Source organism: Trichosurus vulpecula, chromosome 3, assembly GCF_011100635.1.
Source record: "Trichosurus vulpecula isolate mTriVul1 chromosome 3, mTriVul1.pri, whole genome shotgun sequence".
NCBI lineage: Eukaryota > Metazoa > Chordata > Mammalia > Diprotodontia > Phalangeridae > Trichosurus > Trichosurus vulpecula.
The window spans coordinates 133,971,374-133,985,993 of NC_050575.1; the positions used below are offsets into that span (position 1 = coordinate 133,971,374).

The following is a 14,620-nucleotide window of genomic DNA, read 5'->3' on the forward strand; positions in this document are numbered from 1 at the left end:
TTTGATTTTGTGATTTTGTATAATTGGTGTATCTTAGGATATATTTGTGAGTATTAGCAGAACTGATCATAAAGGGTGGAAGATTTCAGCTCAGTTTGGGAAGCATTTTTTAACAGTGCTGTCTAACATAGAATGAATTCCTTGTGATATAGGGCATTACTTTAAATGACCACACATCAAGGCAGCTATTGATGGTTGAAGGTTGTACTACATAACTTTTACTAATGTTTATGATTCTCCAGGATACATCTCAACATCCCTTATCTCTTGACCCACTTTGTAAAGAAGCAAAGAGAACATGAACCAGACCAACCAGACCTGGGTGACAGAATTCTTCCTATTGGGACTTTCTGATGACTCTCAGACTCAGTGGCTGCTTTTTGTGTTGTTCCTGGTATTCTACTTAGGCACCGTACTTGGAAATCTGCTCCTCACATCATTGGTTCTGTTTGACTCACATCTCCATACACCCATGTATTTTTTCCTTTGCAATTTATCTTTGTCTGACCTCTGCTTCTCAACTACCACTATTCCCCAAACTCTAATCCACATGTTGTCTAGTAAGAAATTAATTTCTTTCAGAGGCTGTGCAGCTCAACTTTTTCTCTTCCTGTTCTTTGGATGTACACAGTGTGCCTTATTAGGTGTGATGTCTTATGATCGGTACTTGGCAATCTGTGACCCCATGCACTATCCCCTCATTATGACATGGAGAACATGTATTTTCATGGCCTTAGGATGCTGGTTCAGTGGCTTTGTTTCATCCTTGGTGGACAATACATTTGTACTAAGCCTCCCTTACCAAGGAAACAATAGAATTTCTCATTACTTCTGTGAGGCCCCAGCCCTTCTGGTTGTGGCATCTGCAGACACTCACAGAACAGAAATGGTCATTTTCCTTGTGGGTGTAGTGATTATAGTTACACCTTTGCTCTTGATCCTGATCTCATATATGTTTATCATAGTGTCTGTGGTCAGGATGAAGACTGTTTCTGGGAGACTGAAGGCCTTCTCCACCTGTGGCTCCCACCTCATTGTGGTTGTCCTTTTTTATGGATCAGCAATCACCAACTACATGACACCTAAGTCTTCACAGGAACTAGGGAAGATTATATCTGTGTTCTATTCTGTGATAAACCCTATGCTTAATCCTCTCATATATAGCTTGAGGAACAAAGATGTGAAGAAGGCATTCTGGAATGCAGCCAACAGGACACCATTCCGCAGAACCTGATTCTCTCACCTGTCATTGACTTTAACATTATCTCACTCTTCCAATCTTAGTCTTTAATCTCCCGGAAAAACTGGCCTCTCATCACTAGGATTAGGAAGCAGTGACACATATTTATATTGTTATATATACATAGAATGGTTATATATTATACAGCTGTCTTAGGTCTGAAGTAAAGGGAGAAATGCAGAGATGATACATTTGCCCCTCTGGAGACTTGTGTGGAGTGATGCTAATTTGGAGGACATAAGAAATAGTCTAATTAGTATGGCAGTATCATAGCTATTAAATATCCTGTACTGGACTTTTGAGGACAGAGACACAAATGAAGTAAGCATTCCTAAGTAAGAATAAGAAGAGATAATAAAGTCTTTAAGAGGCTGATAGGTAGATCCACTCACAAAACAAACTTTATATTGATTGTTTTTAATAGAAATACAGTATTCAAAATGTGTAAAGCTAAAGTGCCATTATACTTCCTCATGGAATGCCTGTATTTGTAGGAATGTGTTTTCTGCTGAATATACAGTATTTTTTGGTCATTTTATTGATATATTTATACATATGTATGTATATGTATACATACTTATATACATATGTGTTTATGTACATATAAAAATATGTATGTATACATATATATGTTAATTAATCAGTGATATCAAAGTTAAATTAAAATGGGGGCCATCAATCCATAAGGATCTCTGTGGGCAGCTTGGTGTGGCATTGGATGGAGTGCTGGGGCTGAAGTCAGGAAGACTCATCTTCATGAGTTCAAATTTGCCCTCAGACACTTACTAGCTGTGTGACCCTGGGCAAGTCTCAACCCTGTTTGTCTCAATTCCTCATCTGAAGATGAGCTGGAGAAGGAAATGGCTTTTGAAGAAAACCAAAATAGTGTCATGAAGAGTCAGACATGATTGAACAACACAGCAATAGTTAACTATGTTTCATTGTACTTTTATCTATTTTATTATATATTTCTCAATTACCCTTTAATCTCATTCTAGTGGCATTTGGGGGGTTCCAAGCCACCAATGGACCGTGGTCTCTGTGTTAGACACCTCTGACCTATAGTTATGATTATATGTATCTTCTCTCTCACTCATTTGATCAACCCTTTGTAACAAAGTGAGTGGGTTTTGAGGGAAGCTTTTTAGCAAAACCAACCAACATCACGATCATGTTGGATAGTACTTGGAATAGTCCTAACCTATAGTCTTATGCTTGTGCTACTAAAGGAGGAAAGCACATTTTCTCAGCTATTCTGTTGGGATATTTGGTCATTATAATTGCACTCCATTCAGCATTTTAAAATAAATCTCTTTGTTTTCATCAATATAGTCATTAGTAACATAGTTTTTATAGTCCTGTTTATAAACTTTCTATCAGTTCATGTAAATCTTCCTTCTTTTTCTGAATTCCTATTTGTCCTTTTCATGATAGTGATATTCCGTTATATTCAAGAACCTTAATCAATTTAATTATTATTCAATCAAAAGACATCTACTTTTTTTCAAGTTCTTTTTTCACCACAAAAAACACTGCTATAAATATTCTGAAATATGTGGGAAATATTATTATTATTATAGTTTTGATTATTATTCCTATAGTTCACCTCCTTGGGGGAAATCTAATTAGATTTTAAGATCCAGGTATTTGGATTTTAAAATGGCATTCCTCCTGATAACATTTATTTTTAAATTATGTATTGTTCTCAATTTATCTTTTTTTTTCTCAATGAGTCATCTTTTATAATAAAGAAGAAAAAAAGGTCAGCAAAACTAAGCATCACATTGGAGAAGTATAGTATTATATGTAGTTTTACATATCCATAGTCTATTAACTCTGCAAAGAATAGGGATATGTCTTCTCTTATGTATTATTGGGAGAAAAGCTTGGTCATTATGATATAACAGAATCCTACTTTGTTTTTTTTTGCAGTTATATACTTGTAGTCAGTTTGTTTATTTGACTCTTGGTTCTGATCATTTCATTTTTCATCAGTTCCTTTAAGTCCTTCCATGCTTCTCCAGCTTCCTCATATTTACTGTTTCTCATAGCATAATGATATATTATTACATTTACATACTACGAGTTGTTCAGCAGTTTCCTAAACAATGAACATCTCTTTGTTATCAAATTTTATCTAATATTTTATTTTTCCCAATTACATGTAAAAATAATTTTAACATTTTTTTTAAATTTTGAGTTCCAATTTCTTTCCCTGCTCTCCCTCCGCCCCCTCCAACTGAGAAGGCGAGCAATTTGACTAGGTTATACAAGTGTAGTCATGAAAACACAATTCCATTTAAGTTATACTGTGAAAGAAAACACAGACCAAAAATCCCCAAGAAAAATAAAAAAAAAGTATCTTTGATCTGCATTCAGGTTCCACCAGCTCTTTCTCTGAAGATGCACAGCACCTTTCATCCTAAGTCCTTCAGAACTCTCTTGGATCACTGTATTGCTGAGAATAGCTAAGTTATTCCCTGTAGATCATCATACAATATTGCTGTTACTATGTACAATGTTCTCCTGCTTCTGCTCATTTCATTTTGCATCAATTTATTTAAATCTTTCCAGATTTTTCTGAGTGCATCTTTCCTGTCATTTCTTATAGCACAATAGTATTCTAACACAATCTTATACAACAGCATGTTCAGCCATTCCCAACTGATGGACATCCCCTCAATTTCCAATTCTTTGCCATCACTAAAAGAGCTGATATATTTTTATACACATAGGTCTTTTTTCCTTTTTTTAACCTCTTTGGGATACAGACCTAGTTGCTTGGTCAAAGGGTATGCAGTGTCATAGCCCTCTGGGCATGGTTCTAAATTGCTCTGCAGAATGGTTGAATCGGTATACATCTTTACCAACAATACATTGGTGTTTTAATTTTCCCACATCCCCTCCAACATTTGCTATTTTCCTTTTCTTTCATTGTAGCCAATCTGATAGGTGTGTGATGGTAGGTCAGAGTTGTTTTAATTTGCATTTCTCTAATTAATAACGATTTAGAACATTTTTTCATATAACTATAGATAGCTTTGATTACTTTGAAAACTGTCTGTTCATATCCTTTGACTATTTGTAAATTCAGGAATGGCTCTTATTTCTATAAATTTGACTCAGTTTTCTATACGTTTGAGAAATGAGGTCTTTATTGGAGAAACTTTGTATAGAATTTTGTATTTCTCTACATCCTATTTCTCCCTTGTTTATCTTATTTTCTTTCTCCTTTCACCCTGCCCATTCTCAAATGTCTTGCTTCTGACTTTTACCTCCCCTAATTTGTTCTCCCTTTGATCAGACCCCCTGCCCAATCCCCTTCCTCTGCTACTTCCCTGTACAGTAAGATAGATTCCTATACCTAACTGAGTATGTATGTTATTCCCTCTTTGAGCCAGTTCTGACAAGAATATGGCTCACACACTCTTCCCCTCTTCCTCATCTCCCCTTTCGCTGTAAAATTTCTTTTGAGCCTCTTATGTCAAATAATTTACCCCATTCTACCTCTCCCTTTCCTTTTCTCCCAGTGTATTCTTCTTTCTTCCTCTTTAATTTCATTTTTTTAGATAACCATCTTATCATATTCAACTCATACCTTCACTTTCTGTCTGTGTATATTCCTTGTAACTTCCCTAATAATCAAAAAGTTTTTAAGCAGTTACAAGTATCATTTTCCTATGTAGGAATGTAAACAGTTTAACCTTATTGAATTCCTTTATGATATCTCTTTCATGTTTACCATTCTTATGCTTCTCTTGAGTCTTTTATTTGAAAGTCAGATTTTCTATTCAGCTATGGTCTTTTCATCAGGAATGCCTGAAAGTCCTCTATTTCATTGACTATTCATTTTCCACCTGAAGAATTATACTCACTTTTGCTGGGTAGGAAATCCTTAATTGTAACCCTAGCTCTTTAGCCCTCTGGAATATTATATTCTAAGCCTGAAATCCTTTAATATGGAGACTCCTAAATCTTGTGTTATCCTGATTGTGGCACCACAATATTTGAATTGTTTCTTTCCTTTACCTGGGAGCTCTGGAATTTAGCTATAATATTCCTGGGAGCATTCATTTTGGGATATTTTTCAGCAGGTGACTGGTGAATTCTTTCAATTTCTATTTTCCCCTCTGGTTCTAGAATATCAGAGCAGTTCTTCTTGGTAATTTCTTGAGACATGATGTGTAGGCTCTTTTTTTGATCATGTCTTTCAGGTAGTCAAATAATTTAAAAATTATCTTTCCTGGATCTATTTTCCAGGTCAGTGGTTTTTCCAATGAGATATTTCACATTGTCTTCCATTTTTTTTCATTCTTTTGGTTCTGTTTTGTAATTTCTTGATTTCTCATAAAGTCACTAGCTTCTACTTGCTCCATTCTAACTTTTAAGGTGGTATTTTCTTCAGTGGTCTTTGGAACCCCCTTTTCCATTTGGTTAATTCTGCCTTTTAAGGCATTCTTCTCCTCATTGGCTTTTTGGAGCTCTTTTGCCATTTGGGTTAGTCTTACGTTTTAAGGTGTTATTTTCTTCGGTATTTTTGGGGTCTCCTTTAGGAAGTCATTCACTTGTTTTTCATGGTTTTCTTGCATCACTCTTATTTCTCTTCCCAATTTTCCCTCTACTTCTCTTGCTTGCTTTTCCAAATACTTTTTGAGCTCTTCCATGGCCTGAGACCAATTTGTATTTTTCTTGGAGGCTTTGATGTAGGCTCTTTGACTTTGTTGACTTCTTCTGGCTGTATGTTTTGATCTTTTTTGTCACCAAAAAAGATTCTATAGTCTGAATCTGAGTCCTTTTATGTTGCTTGCTCATCTTCCCAGCCAATTACATGACTTTTGAACTTTTGGTCAGGTTTTGACTGCCTTCAGAGTGGAGAGTACTTTGTCCCAAGCTTCAGAGGTATTGCACTGCTGTTTTCAGAGCTACTCCTATTCTGTGGTGGTATGATACTCCTCTCCTGGTCTGTGCTCTGGTCTGTGAGTGTGAGCCTCCTTTCAGTCATGTAGCTACCAGGAGGACTCCCTCTCCACAGTCACTGCAAGCTCTGCTACACCAGCATTCCTCCTCCCCCAAGAACCAGCAACCAGGACTGTGACCCAGATCCAAGAAGGGCAAAGCAAGAATACCTTGCCTCAGCACCAGCAAAGCTCTCCTTGCACTATAGTTCTGATCAGCTGCTTGATTCCTCCCACCAGGTGGGCCTAGGGCCAGAAGCAGCTGCAGCTGGAGCTTCCCACAGCCACTGCCCACTGCCCTTGTGTCTGGGACTGAACCACACACTTCTCTCACCCAGATCCAGCAGTTTTCCCACTGATCTGCTCCATTGTCATTGGTGTTTGTGGGTTGAGAAGTCTGGTAACTGCCATAGCTCAGTGATTCAGGGCCCTGAGGCTTGCTCTGCTGGTCTAGTCACATTGGGCTGTGCTCAGCTCCCAGCATGGTGTGATAGGCCCTTCCCAGCGACCATGCAGGCCGTCTTGGGCTGGAGACTTGTTTTCCTGTGTTATTTCGTGGATTCTGTAGCTCTAGAATTTGTTTAGTCATTTTTTACAGGTGTTTGGAGGGATTTGGGGGAGAGCTTAAGCAAGTTCTTGTTTTCAAGCTGCCATCTTGGCTCCACTCCCCCCATGTGGCTCTCTCTTCTATTTTTCGATCTTTATATTTTGTTTTATTATTTCTTGGTGTCTTATAATTTTCAATGACTCATTTTCTTCTTTAAGATTATGGATCTCCTTTTCCAGTTAGTTGGCTTTTTTCATAGTCTTCTTGTTTTTCTTGGATTGTTCTTTTTGAAAAATTTCCTCAATCCCTCTTATTTGATTTTTGAAGGTTTTTTTTTGAGTTCTATTCTTTTTGATTTCTATTCTTTTTGAGTTCTATTCTATTCTTTTTGGATAGGTGACCATTTAACATTATTCTTTGGGGTATAAGAGGCTTTTTTTGCTTCAGTATCTTCCCCCGAAGATGAACCCCCATCTTCTCTATTCCCATAGTAACTATCATTGGGTTCTTTCTCCTTTGCCTGCTCATTAAAATTTTTTTTTAGCAGCTTATTGTTATACCTCTAATCCTGGGGCATGGGAGATGGTGTCTTTGGCCTCAGGTCCATCTTATTGCTATTTTTTTAACTTTGTCCTGGGTCCAACCTCTGGACTCCTTTTCCCCTCCAACCTGCAGCTAGGGCCTCCTGATACACTATGCTGGAAATGTTCTTGCTCCATGAGAACCCTCCAGTGGCTATGACCTTCAGTTCTCCCCTCTGGCTTGGAACAGAGACCAAGAACTCAGCTCTCCTCTAAGTGCTGACAGCCAGCAATGTCCCTGCCCCCCTGCTTCTGCACTCACCTGCGTGTGCTGGTTGCTTCTTACCCAGGACCATGTCTCAGCGCCACAGCTGGACCTGGTGTCCCTTGTCAGCAGAGACTCCCTCAGTTTTCTCCCACTCAGATGCCTAACTCCCCACACTGTTTGGGAAGTGAAAATTCCTGTGGCTGAGATTGAGGCTACCTCCTAACTCAGTTGCCCCGAGGGCTTGCCACTTGCAGTTTTAGTCCAGCTAGCCTGGAGATTTTTACACTTCACTCAGGCCAAACCACCATCCTGGAATCTTTCTTCAGATCTTCTCCAGTTGTCCCAGCTGATTATGGTGGTGCTGGTGTTGGTGGAGTCTGGCCTACAGGACCTGAGATTTTTATAGCTGCAGGGAGGTCTTTTGAGGGGGATACTAGAGACCCACTAATGCAGATGGAGAGCTACCAAGGCCACTGAGATGTTAAGGGACATGTCTAGGGTTGCACAGCCAGCCGGGGTCAAGTATTAACCATATTCATTTTTGTTACTGGTTATTTGTTTTCTTTTTTCTTTTAAGTAAAATTAACCAATAGCTTATTTTATTTGGGTTTTTCCCCATAAAACCAGCTCCTGGTGAGTCCCAGCTAGTGACTCATGCAGATCTTGCTATCCCCTAAAACTCCCAGGAGCCAGGCTGCTTCTTCCCTGCCTTCCTTTCCCCACCCCTGGTACTTTCTGATTTTTCTTTTTTAACTCAGGTTGAGGACTCTGCATTTACCTCCACTGAATATTTTTATCTTGGTAGAGTCAGCCCTTCATTCTAGCAAGCTGAAACCTCCTCCATCCTAGCTATCATCTTACATCTCCACCCCTTCTTCCCAGCTCTGGCACTGGCACATTTGGACAAGCAAGCCTTCTGTGGCTTCACTAAAGTCATTGATAAAAATGTTGGACAGGCACAGGGAAAAGGAGAGATCCCTGGGGCAATCAAGCCCAAAACCTGGAGTCAGGAGAGGTAGCTTTCCATCCTGGCTCTGCCCATACAACTCACTTGGGTCACATCATTGGCTCTTCATGTCTTCATCTGCACAAAGGGGTGTTGGCCCAGGTGCTCTTGGAGGTCCAAAGCCACAAAGTGGGATTGAGCAAGACAACTTGGAGAAACCTTCCATGTGATGGGAAATATCTCACTTCAGACTGCCACACAACTCTCCTGACCAGTGCCTTCCAAAGGCAAGCTGTCAGACACTGGCTTCAGGCCTGGAAAAGCAGGGCTGTACCTTGTTCCTTTCTGGCCTTCCTGGGACTCTCTTAAACCACACAGGGCACTGGATTCCTCCCCAGTCGGGCAGTCCTAACCCAGCATCTCCTCAACAGCCTTCACAGGCCACCAGGAGGTGTGCTCGGGTTGGCCAAGGGAACACGCGAGGCTATCCAACCTGGAACAAACTTTTATTTTGGATATCAGTCTGGCTGGTCCATAAGTGCTGGTCAGTGACAACCAGGGGAAACATGTGGTGACAGGAGAGGGAAATGAAATCTGGGGAAGGGGGAACCAGGGGTAGAAAGACAGTGAGAGGCTAAGGGAGGCCCTGGCTAGGACAGGGAACAGACCTGGGCCATGGGTCCTCCCTGAGGGGAAGAATAAACAAGTGCATCCCAAAGCTGCTGCCACAGCTGGTCCCACACCCAGTCTGGGCATATCTGAGGCACAGAAGGCCCTCCTGAACTGCAGGCCCTGATTCAAGCCTTGGAGGGCCCTTTACATTCCATCTCTAAGCACCCACAGTTTCCCCAACATGCTGGGGACTTCCATACCTTTCGAATAAGCTCCAAGTCAGATCCAGTAGCAGCCACAACAGGGGCAAGATGGGCAGGATGGAAGGACATATGGGTCTAGAGGTCGATGGAAGCAGTTGCTCCAGCCACTTGAGGAGGGGGGCCCCTTGCTCACAGGGGATTTCATAAACATGATCCCAGGCAAGCTGAAGGCCTCACCTGTAGTCCAGAATGAAAGGAGGAAGAGGAAAATTCTCCAGAATTCCCAAAGCCAAAGACAATTCCAAGACATGTGCCACATCCAAGGATTGGAGGATGGGCTCACCCTGGGGCTGCCAAGCTGGGGCAAGGAAGAAGAAGAGGGAATTGTCTTCAAACGGAAAAAAACTGGCAGTCATCTGCAGGTTGAGGAGTGGGCATAAGGCTAATCTGAAGCCCTCCAATCTATTGATTAAAAGTGCTTTAGCATTCCTCTTTCAGGGGAAGGGGGAGACTAGAAAGACATAAAGGAGTGAAGGGAAGGAAGCTGTCACTTCCATTTTCATCCCCATTTAAAAGGGCTGGAGGACCCTGCTTTGGTGACCACTTGGAAGGGCCATCTCCAACCCAGGGGCATTCTTGCTGCCATGCCCTCAAGAGAAGGCATGCCTTTCCACCTCCCTCTGGGCCAAGGTTGTGTTAATTTTCCTAGTAGTGTGAGTGTGTGTGTATGTGTGTTTGGCAGGGGAGGGTGGGCTGGCCATAGTCCTGTGCATAGGGTTAACTTACCCAGTCCCCTGGCCCCAGATGCTCCTCTTGTCTGGTCAGATTGGGACTCATTACCCACTCTATGTCTGGTCTTGGCCAGGGATCATCCTCCCAGTGCCAGAGCCCAGCTGCTCTCTAGCTCACCCTCTAAAATGGGGCAGCCTCAGCCCAAGGATAGTCCTCCTAGGATGAAGGCCTGGCTGCCCCTGGCTACCCCAGGGGTATCCCTGCCAGGGCATCAAGGCCATCCCTGGGCAGATGAGGGAAGACCGGGCTGCTCCTGGTTGGAGATCTTTAAAAATGCCAGTGTTCATGGTTGGAGTGGCATCAGTCCCCTGGGCCTTTTCTGGGTAGACTGGAAGATTCTGCCCATCTCTGCCCCTCTATACTTTGTTGGTAGCTGGGGGCAGGTCTGGTGTGCTCACCAGCCTGAGGCAAAAGGATCCATTCCTGTGGGTCAGTGACTGCAAGAGCAGGGCAGTAGATGGCCTTTAGATGAATATTACTTGGCAAGGTCAGCATGTGGGGTTTAAAGGTAGGAGGGAGAGGGATGATGGTATCTTGGCTGGACACTCCCCAAGGGGCTGTGGAGTATTTGAAATTCTAGGCAAAGTCAGCTTCCATTTGCACAGAGTTGGAGGAACAGGATGAAATGAGGAGGGAGTGGGTCAGGAGAAGGCAGTGGGATGCTGTAGTAGCAATTTAGATTTGAAGATCTTTCCCACCCATTAATAGGCCATGTGACATGCTTATGTCACAGGAAGCCTAAGACCCATGTGGTAGAGGAGCTTTCTGACAGGAAAAGGAAGTTATGTCACAGGAAAATGCTGAGAGAGAGAGCAGTTATGGCTGCTAATGGCTGCTAATGGCCACCCTGGTAATTGTTAGAACTGAACAGGCTGACTTAGCTGACTTAGAGAGGTTTTGGGATGAAGAGGCTCCATGTTGTGATATTGTGTATTGAATGTTTTGGATTCCTTGCTGTTATGATGAAGTGGACTGACTGGCTGTGGAAGCTGAGCATTTGTTATGGGATATGGTTCTCTGGTGTCTGAATAAATGGTTTACTTCTACCTTCTATGTGGAGAGTCTCGTATACTTTGTGATACAGAACTTTATTATTGCCTTACTGTTACAGATGCAGGGGGGCAGGGGTTCCAAGATCTACCCCATCCTGGCCCTGCCATTGACTTGCCCTGTGGTGGCAGATGAGTCAATAACTTTTCAAGCTTTTCTTTTTTTTTTGAGACCTTGGGGAAAGACTCCACTTCAGCATGCGGGAGGGAGGGCCAAAAGTTGATGCTAATGCCAGAGTGGGTGAGCATTCAAGATTCCAGTGGGGTAAGGGGGCATGGTGGGGCAGACTTTATCACCATATGAAGATGAAATCTAGAAAGGGCCATCAGGCCAGCTATCTGCTTTGGCTACTGCCTATTTGCATCTTCCTGTCCTTCCTGCCAAGTGGGCAGCCCAAATTCAGAGAAGACAGCAGGTCAACCAAATGGGCTTTCTTGGCCAAGAAGATATGTTGCTTCTTGGTTTTCAAGAGACATCTGGTAGGAACTCTCCCCGAGAGCCAAACCAGGCTTTCTTGTTTTCACAACTGGCAGAGAGACACATTAGGGTCTGTTCCCATGACTCAAGCAAAGGTCTTCTAAATAAAAGCAGTAACACCTAGAATACAGGTTATGGCAAAGGTCACAGACCCTCCAGAATTGAGGTTGGGTTATTAAAGATGGTTTTGTAGTCTGGACAGACTGGGGAACCAAGTTGAAATACCCTATAAACTGTTCTTGTCTGTAATCTGAGTTAGGGGTTGAACACTGGTCTAATTCATCTTCATTACACCAATTTATCTTAAGGCTGGGACAGCCTCCCCTTTGCTTCTGTAGTTGAGGACTTTCTTTTTTTAGTCCAAACTTAAGATTTGCTTTTATTGTCTGATTGGATATTGGCCTGCATGAATCTTTTTATTTATTTAATATTTAATATTTTTCATTTTCAGCATTGATTTCCACAAGATTTTGAGTTAAAAATTTTCTCCCCATTTGTACCGTCCCCCCCCTACTCCAAGATGGCATATATTCTGATTGCCCCATTCCCCAGTCAGCCCTCCCTTCTGTCACTCCATCTCCCCCCATCCCCTTTTCCCTTACTCTCTTGTATGGCAAGATAGATTTCTATGCCCCATTGCCTATATATCTTATTTCCCAGTTGCATGCAAAAACAACTTTTTTTTTGAACATCTGCTTTTAAAACTTTGTGTTCCAAATTCTCTCCCCTCTTCCCTCTCCACCCACCCTCCCTAAGAAGGCAAGCAATTCAACATAGGCCACACATGTATCATTATGTAAAACCCTTCCACAATACTAATGTTGTGAAAGACTAACTGTATTTTGCTCCCTCCTATCATGTCCCCTTTTATTCAATTTTCTCCCTTGACCCTGTCCCTTTTCAAAAGTGTTTGCTTTATATTACCTCCTCCCCCTATCTGCCCTCCCTTCTATCATCCCCCCTTTTTATCCCCTTCCTCCTTCTTTCACACTCAATTGAGTGTGTATGTTATTCCCTCCTCAAGTCAAGTCCGATGAGAGCAAGATTCACTCATTCCCCCTCACCTGCCTCCTCTTCTCTTCCAACAGAGTTGCTTTTTTTCACCACTTTTATGTGAGATAATTTATCCCATTTTATGTCTCCCTTTCTCCCTCTCAATATATATTCCTCTCTCATCCCTTAATTTGATTTTCTTTTAGATATCATCCCTTCATATTCAACTCACCCGTGCTCTCTCTCTCTCTCTCTCTCTCTCTCTCTCTCTCTCTCTCTCTCTCTATATATATATATATATATATATATATATATATATATATACATATATATATATATGTATATATATATTCCCTTCAGCTACCCTAATACTGAGGTCTCAGGAATTATACACATCATCTTTCCATGTAGGAATGTAAACAAAATAGTTCGACTTTAGTAAGTCCCTTATGATTTCTTTTTCTTGTTTACCTTTGCATGCTTCTCTTGATTCTTGTGTTTGAAAGTCAAATTTTTCTATTCAGTCTTTCCACTGAGAAAGCTTGAAAGTCCTATATTTTATTGAAAATCCATATTTTGCCTTGGAGCATTATACTCAGTTTGGCTGGGTAGGTGATTCTTCGTTTTAATCCTAGCTCCATTGACATCCAGAATATCATATTCCAAGCCCTTCAATCCCTTAATGTAGAAGCTGCTAGATCTTGTGTTATCCTGATTGTGTTTCCACAAGACTCAAATTGTTTCTTTCTGGCAGCTTGCAGTATTTTCTCCTTGATCTGGGAGCTCTGGAATTTGTCAACAATATTCCTAGGAGTTTTCTTTTTGGGATCTTTTTCAGGAGGCAACGGGTGGATTCTTTCAATTTCTATTTTACCCTCTGGCTCTAGAATATGAGTGTAGTTCTCCTTGATAATTTCTTGAAAGATGATATCTAGGCTCTTTTTTTTGATCATGGCTTTCAGGTAGTCCAATAATTTTTAAATTATCTCTCCTGGATCTATTTTCCAGGTCAGTGGTTTTTCCAATGAGATATTTCACATTGTCTTCCATTTTTTTGTTCCTTTGGTTCTGTTTTATAATATTTTGATTTCTCCTAAAGTCACTAGCTTCCACTTGCTCCAATCTAATTTTTAAGGTAGTATTTTCTTCAGTGGTCTTTTGGACCTCCTTTTCCATTTGGCTAATTCTGCCTTTCAAGGCATTCTTATCATTAGCTTTTTGGAGCTCTTTTGCCCTTTGAGACTTTGTTGACTTCTTCTGCCTGCATGCTTTGATCTTCTTTGTCACCAAAAATAGATTCCAAAGTCTGAGTCCAAATCTGAGGCTGTTTTTGCTGCCTGTTCATGTTCCCAGCCAACTACTTGATCCTTGGGCTTTTTGTTGGGGTATGACTGCCTGTATAGAGTACTTTGTCCCAAGCTTGAGGGGCTGCGCTGCTATTTTCAGAGCTACTTCTACACAGTAAGGTCTGCCAGAGCAGCACTCCTCCCCCAAGTACTGCCAAAGCAGGATTGCAGCCCAGATCCAGGCAGGGCAAAGCAGTCTGCTAACTGCCACAGCTTACTGATGCAGGGAGCTACAGCCTGTTCCATCTGGCTCCTGGTCTGGTTGGTCCTGGTGTGGCCCATGCTGGGCTCTGCTCTGTTCCCAGCTCTGTGCAATTCACCCTTCCCAGCGACCATTCAGGCTCTCCTGGGCTGGAGCCCTGCTTCCCTTTGCTATTTCATGGGTTCTGTAGCTTTAGAATTTGTTCAGAGCCATTTTTATAGGTGTTTGGAGGGACCTGGCTGGGGGAGCTTAAGTAAGTCCCTGCTTTCCAGTCAATATATTGGCTCCGCCCCCACTTGAAGCCTTTCTTGTGTAATCCTTGGCAATTTAGAAATCCCTGAGGAGGCATTGAGGTTGGAGTGCAGTGAGAAGGGGGACAGGAAGGCTGACAGCCTGCCTTGGAGGCTCTTCCTGGTGGTGTGGGGGCCCCTTTGGAGCTTACCATGTGTCCATTTACTCATCTGCAAA

At 41.8% G+C, this 14,620-nt stretch overlaps 1 protein-coding gene across 1 annotated transcript; it reads left to right on the forward strand.

The window, feature by feature from the left end:
- Nucleotides 1-292: 292 nt before the first annotated feature.
- LOC118842232 (olfactory receptor 2D2-like) lies at nucleotides 293-1,234 on the forward strand. Its single transcript, XM_036749829.1, has one exon. The coding sequence runs from the start codon at nucleotides 299-301 to the stop codon at nucleotides 1,232-1,234; it is 936 nt and encodes a 311-aa protein (XP_036605724.1). The 5' UTR covers nucleotides 293-298.
- Nucleotides 1,235-14,620: the final 13,386 nt, after the last annotated feature.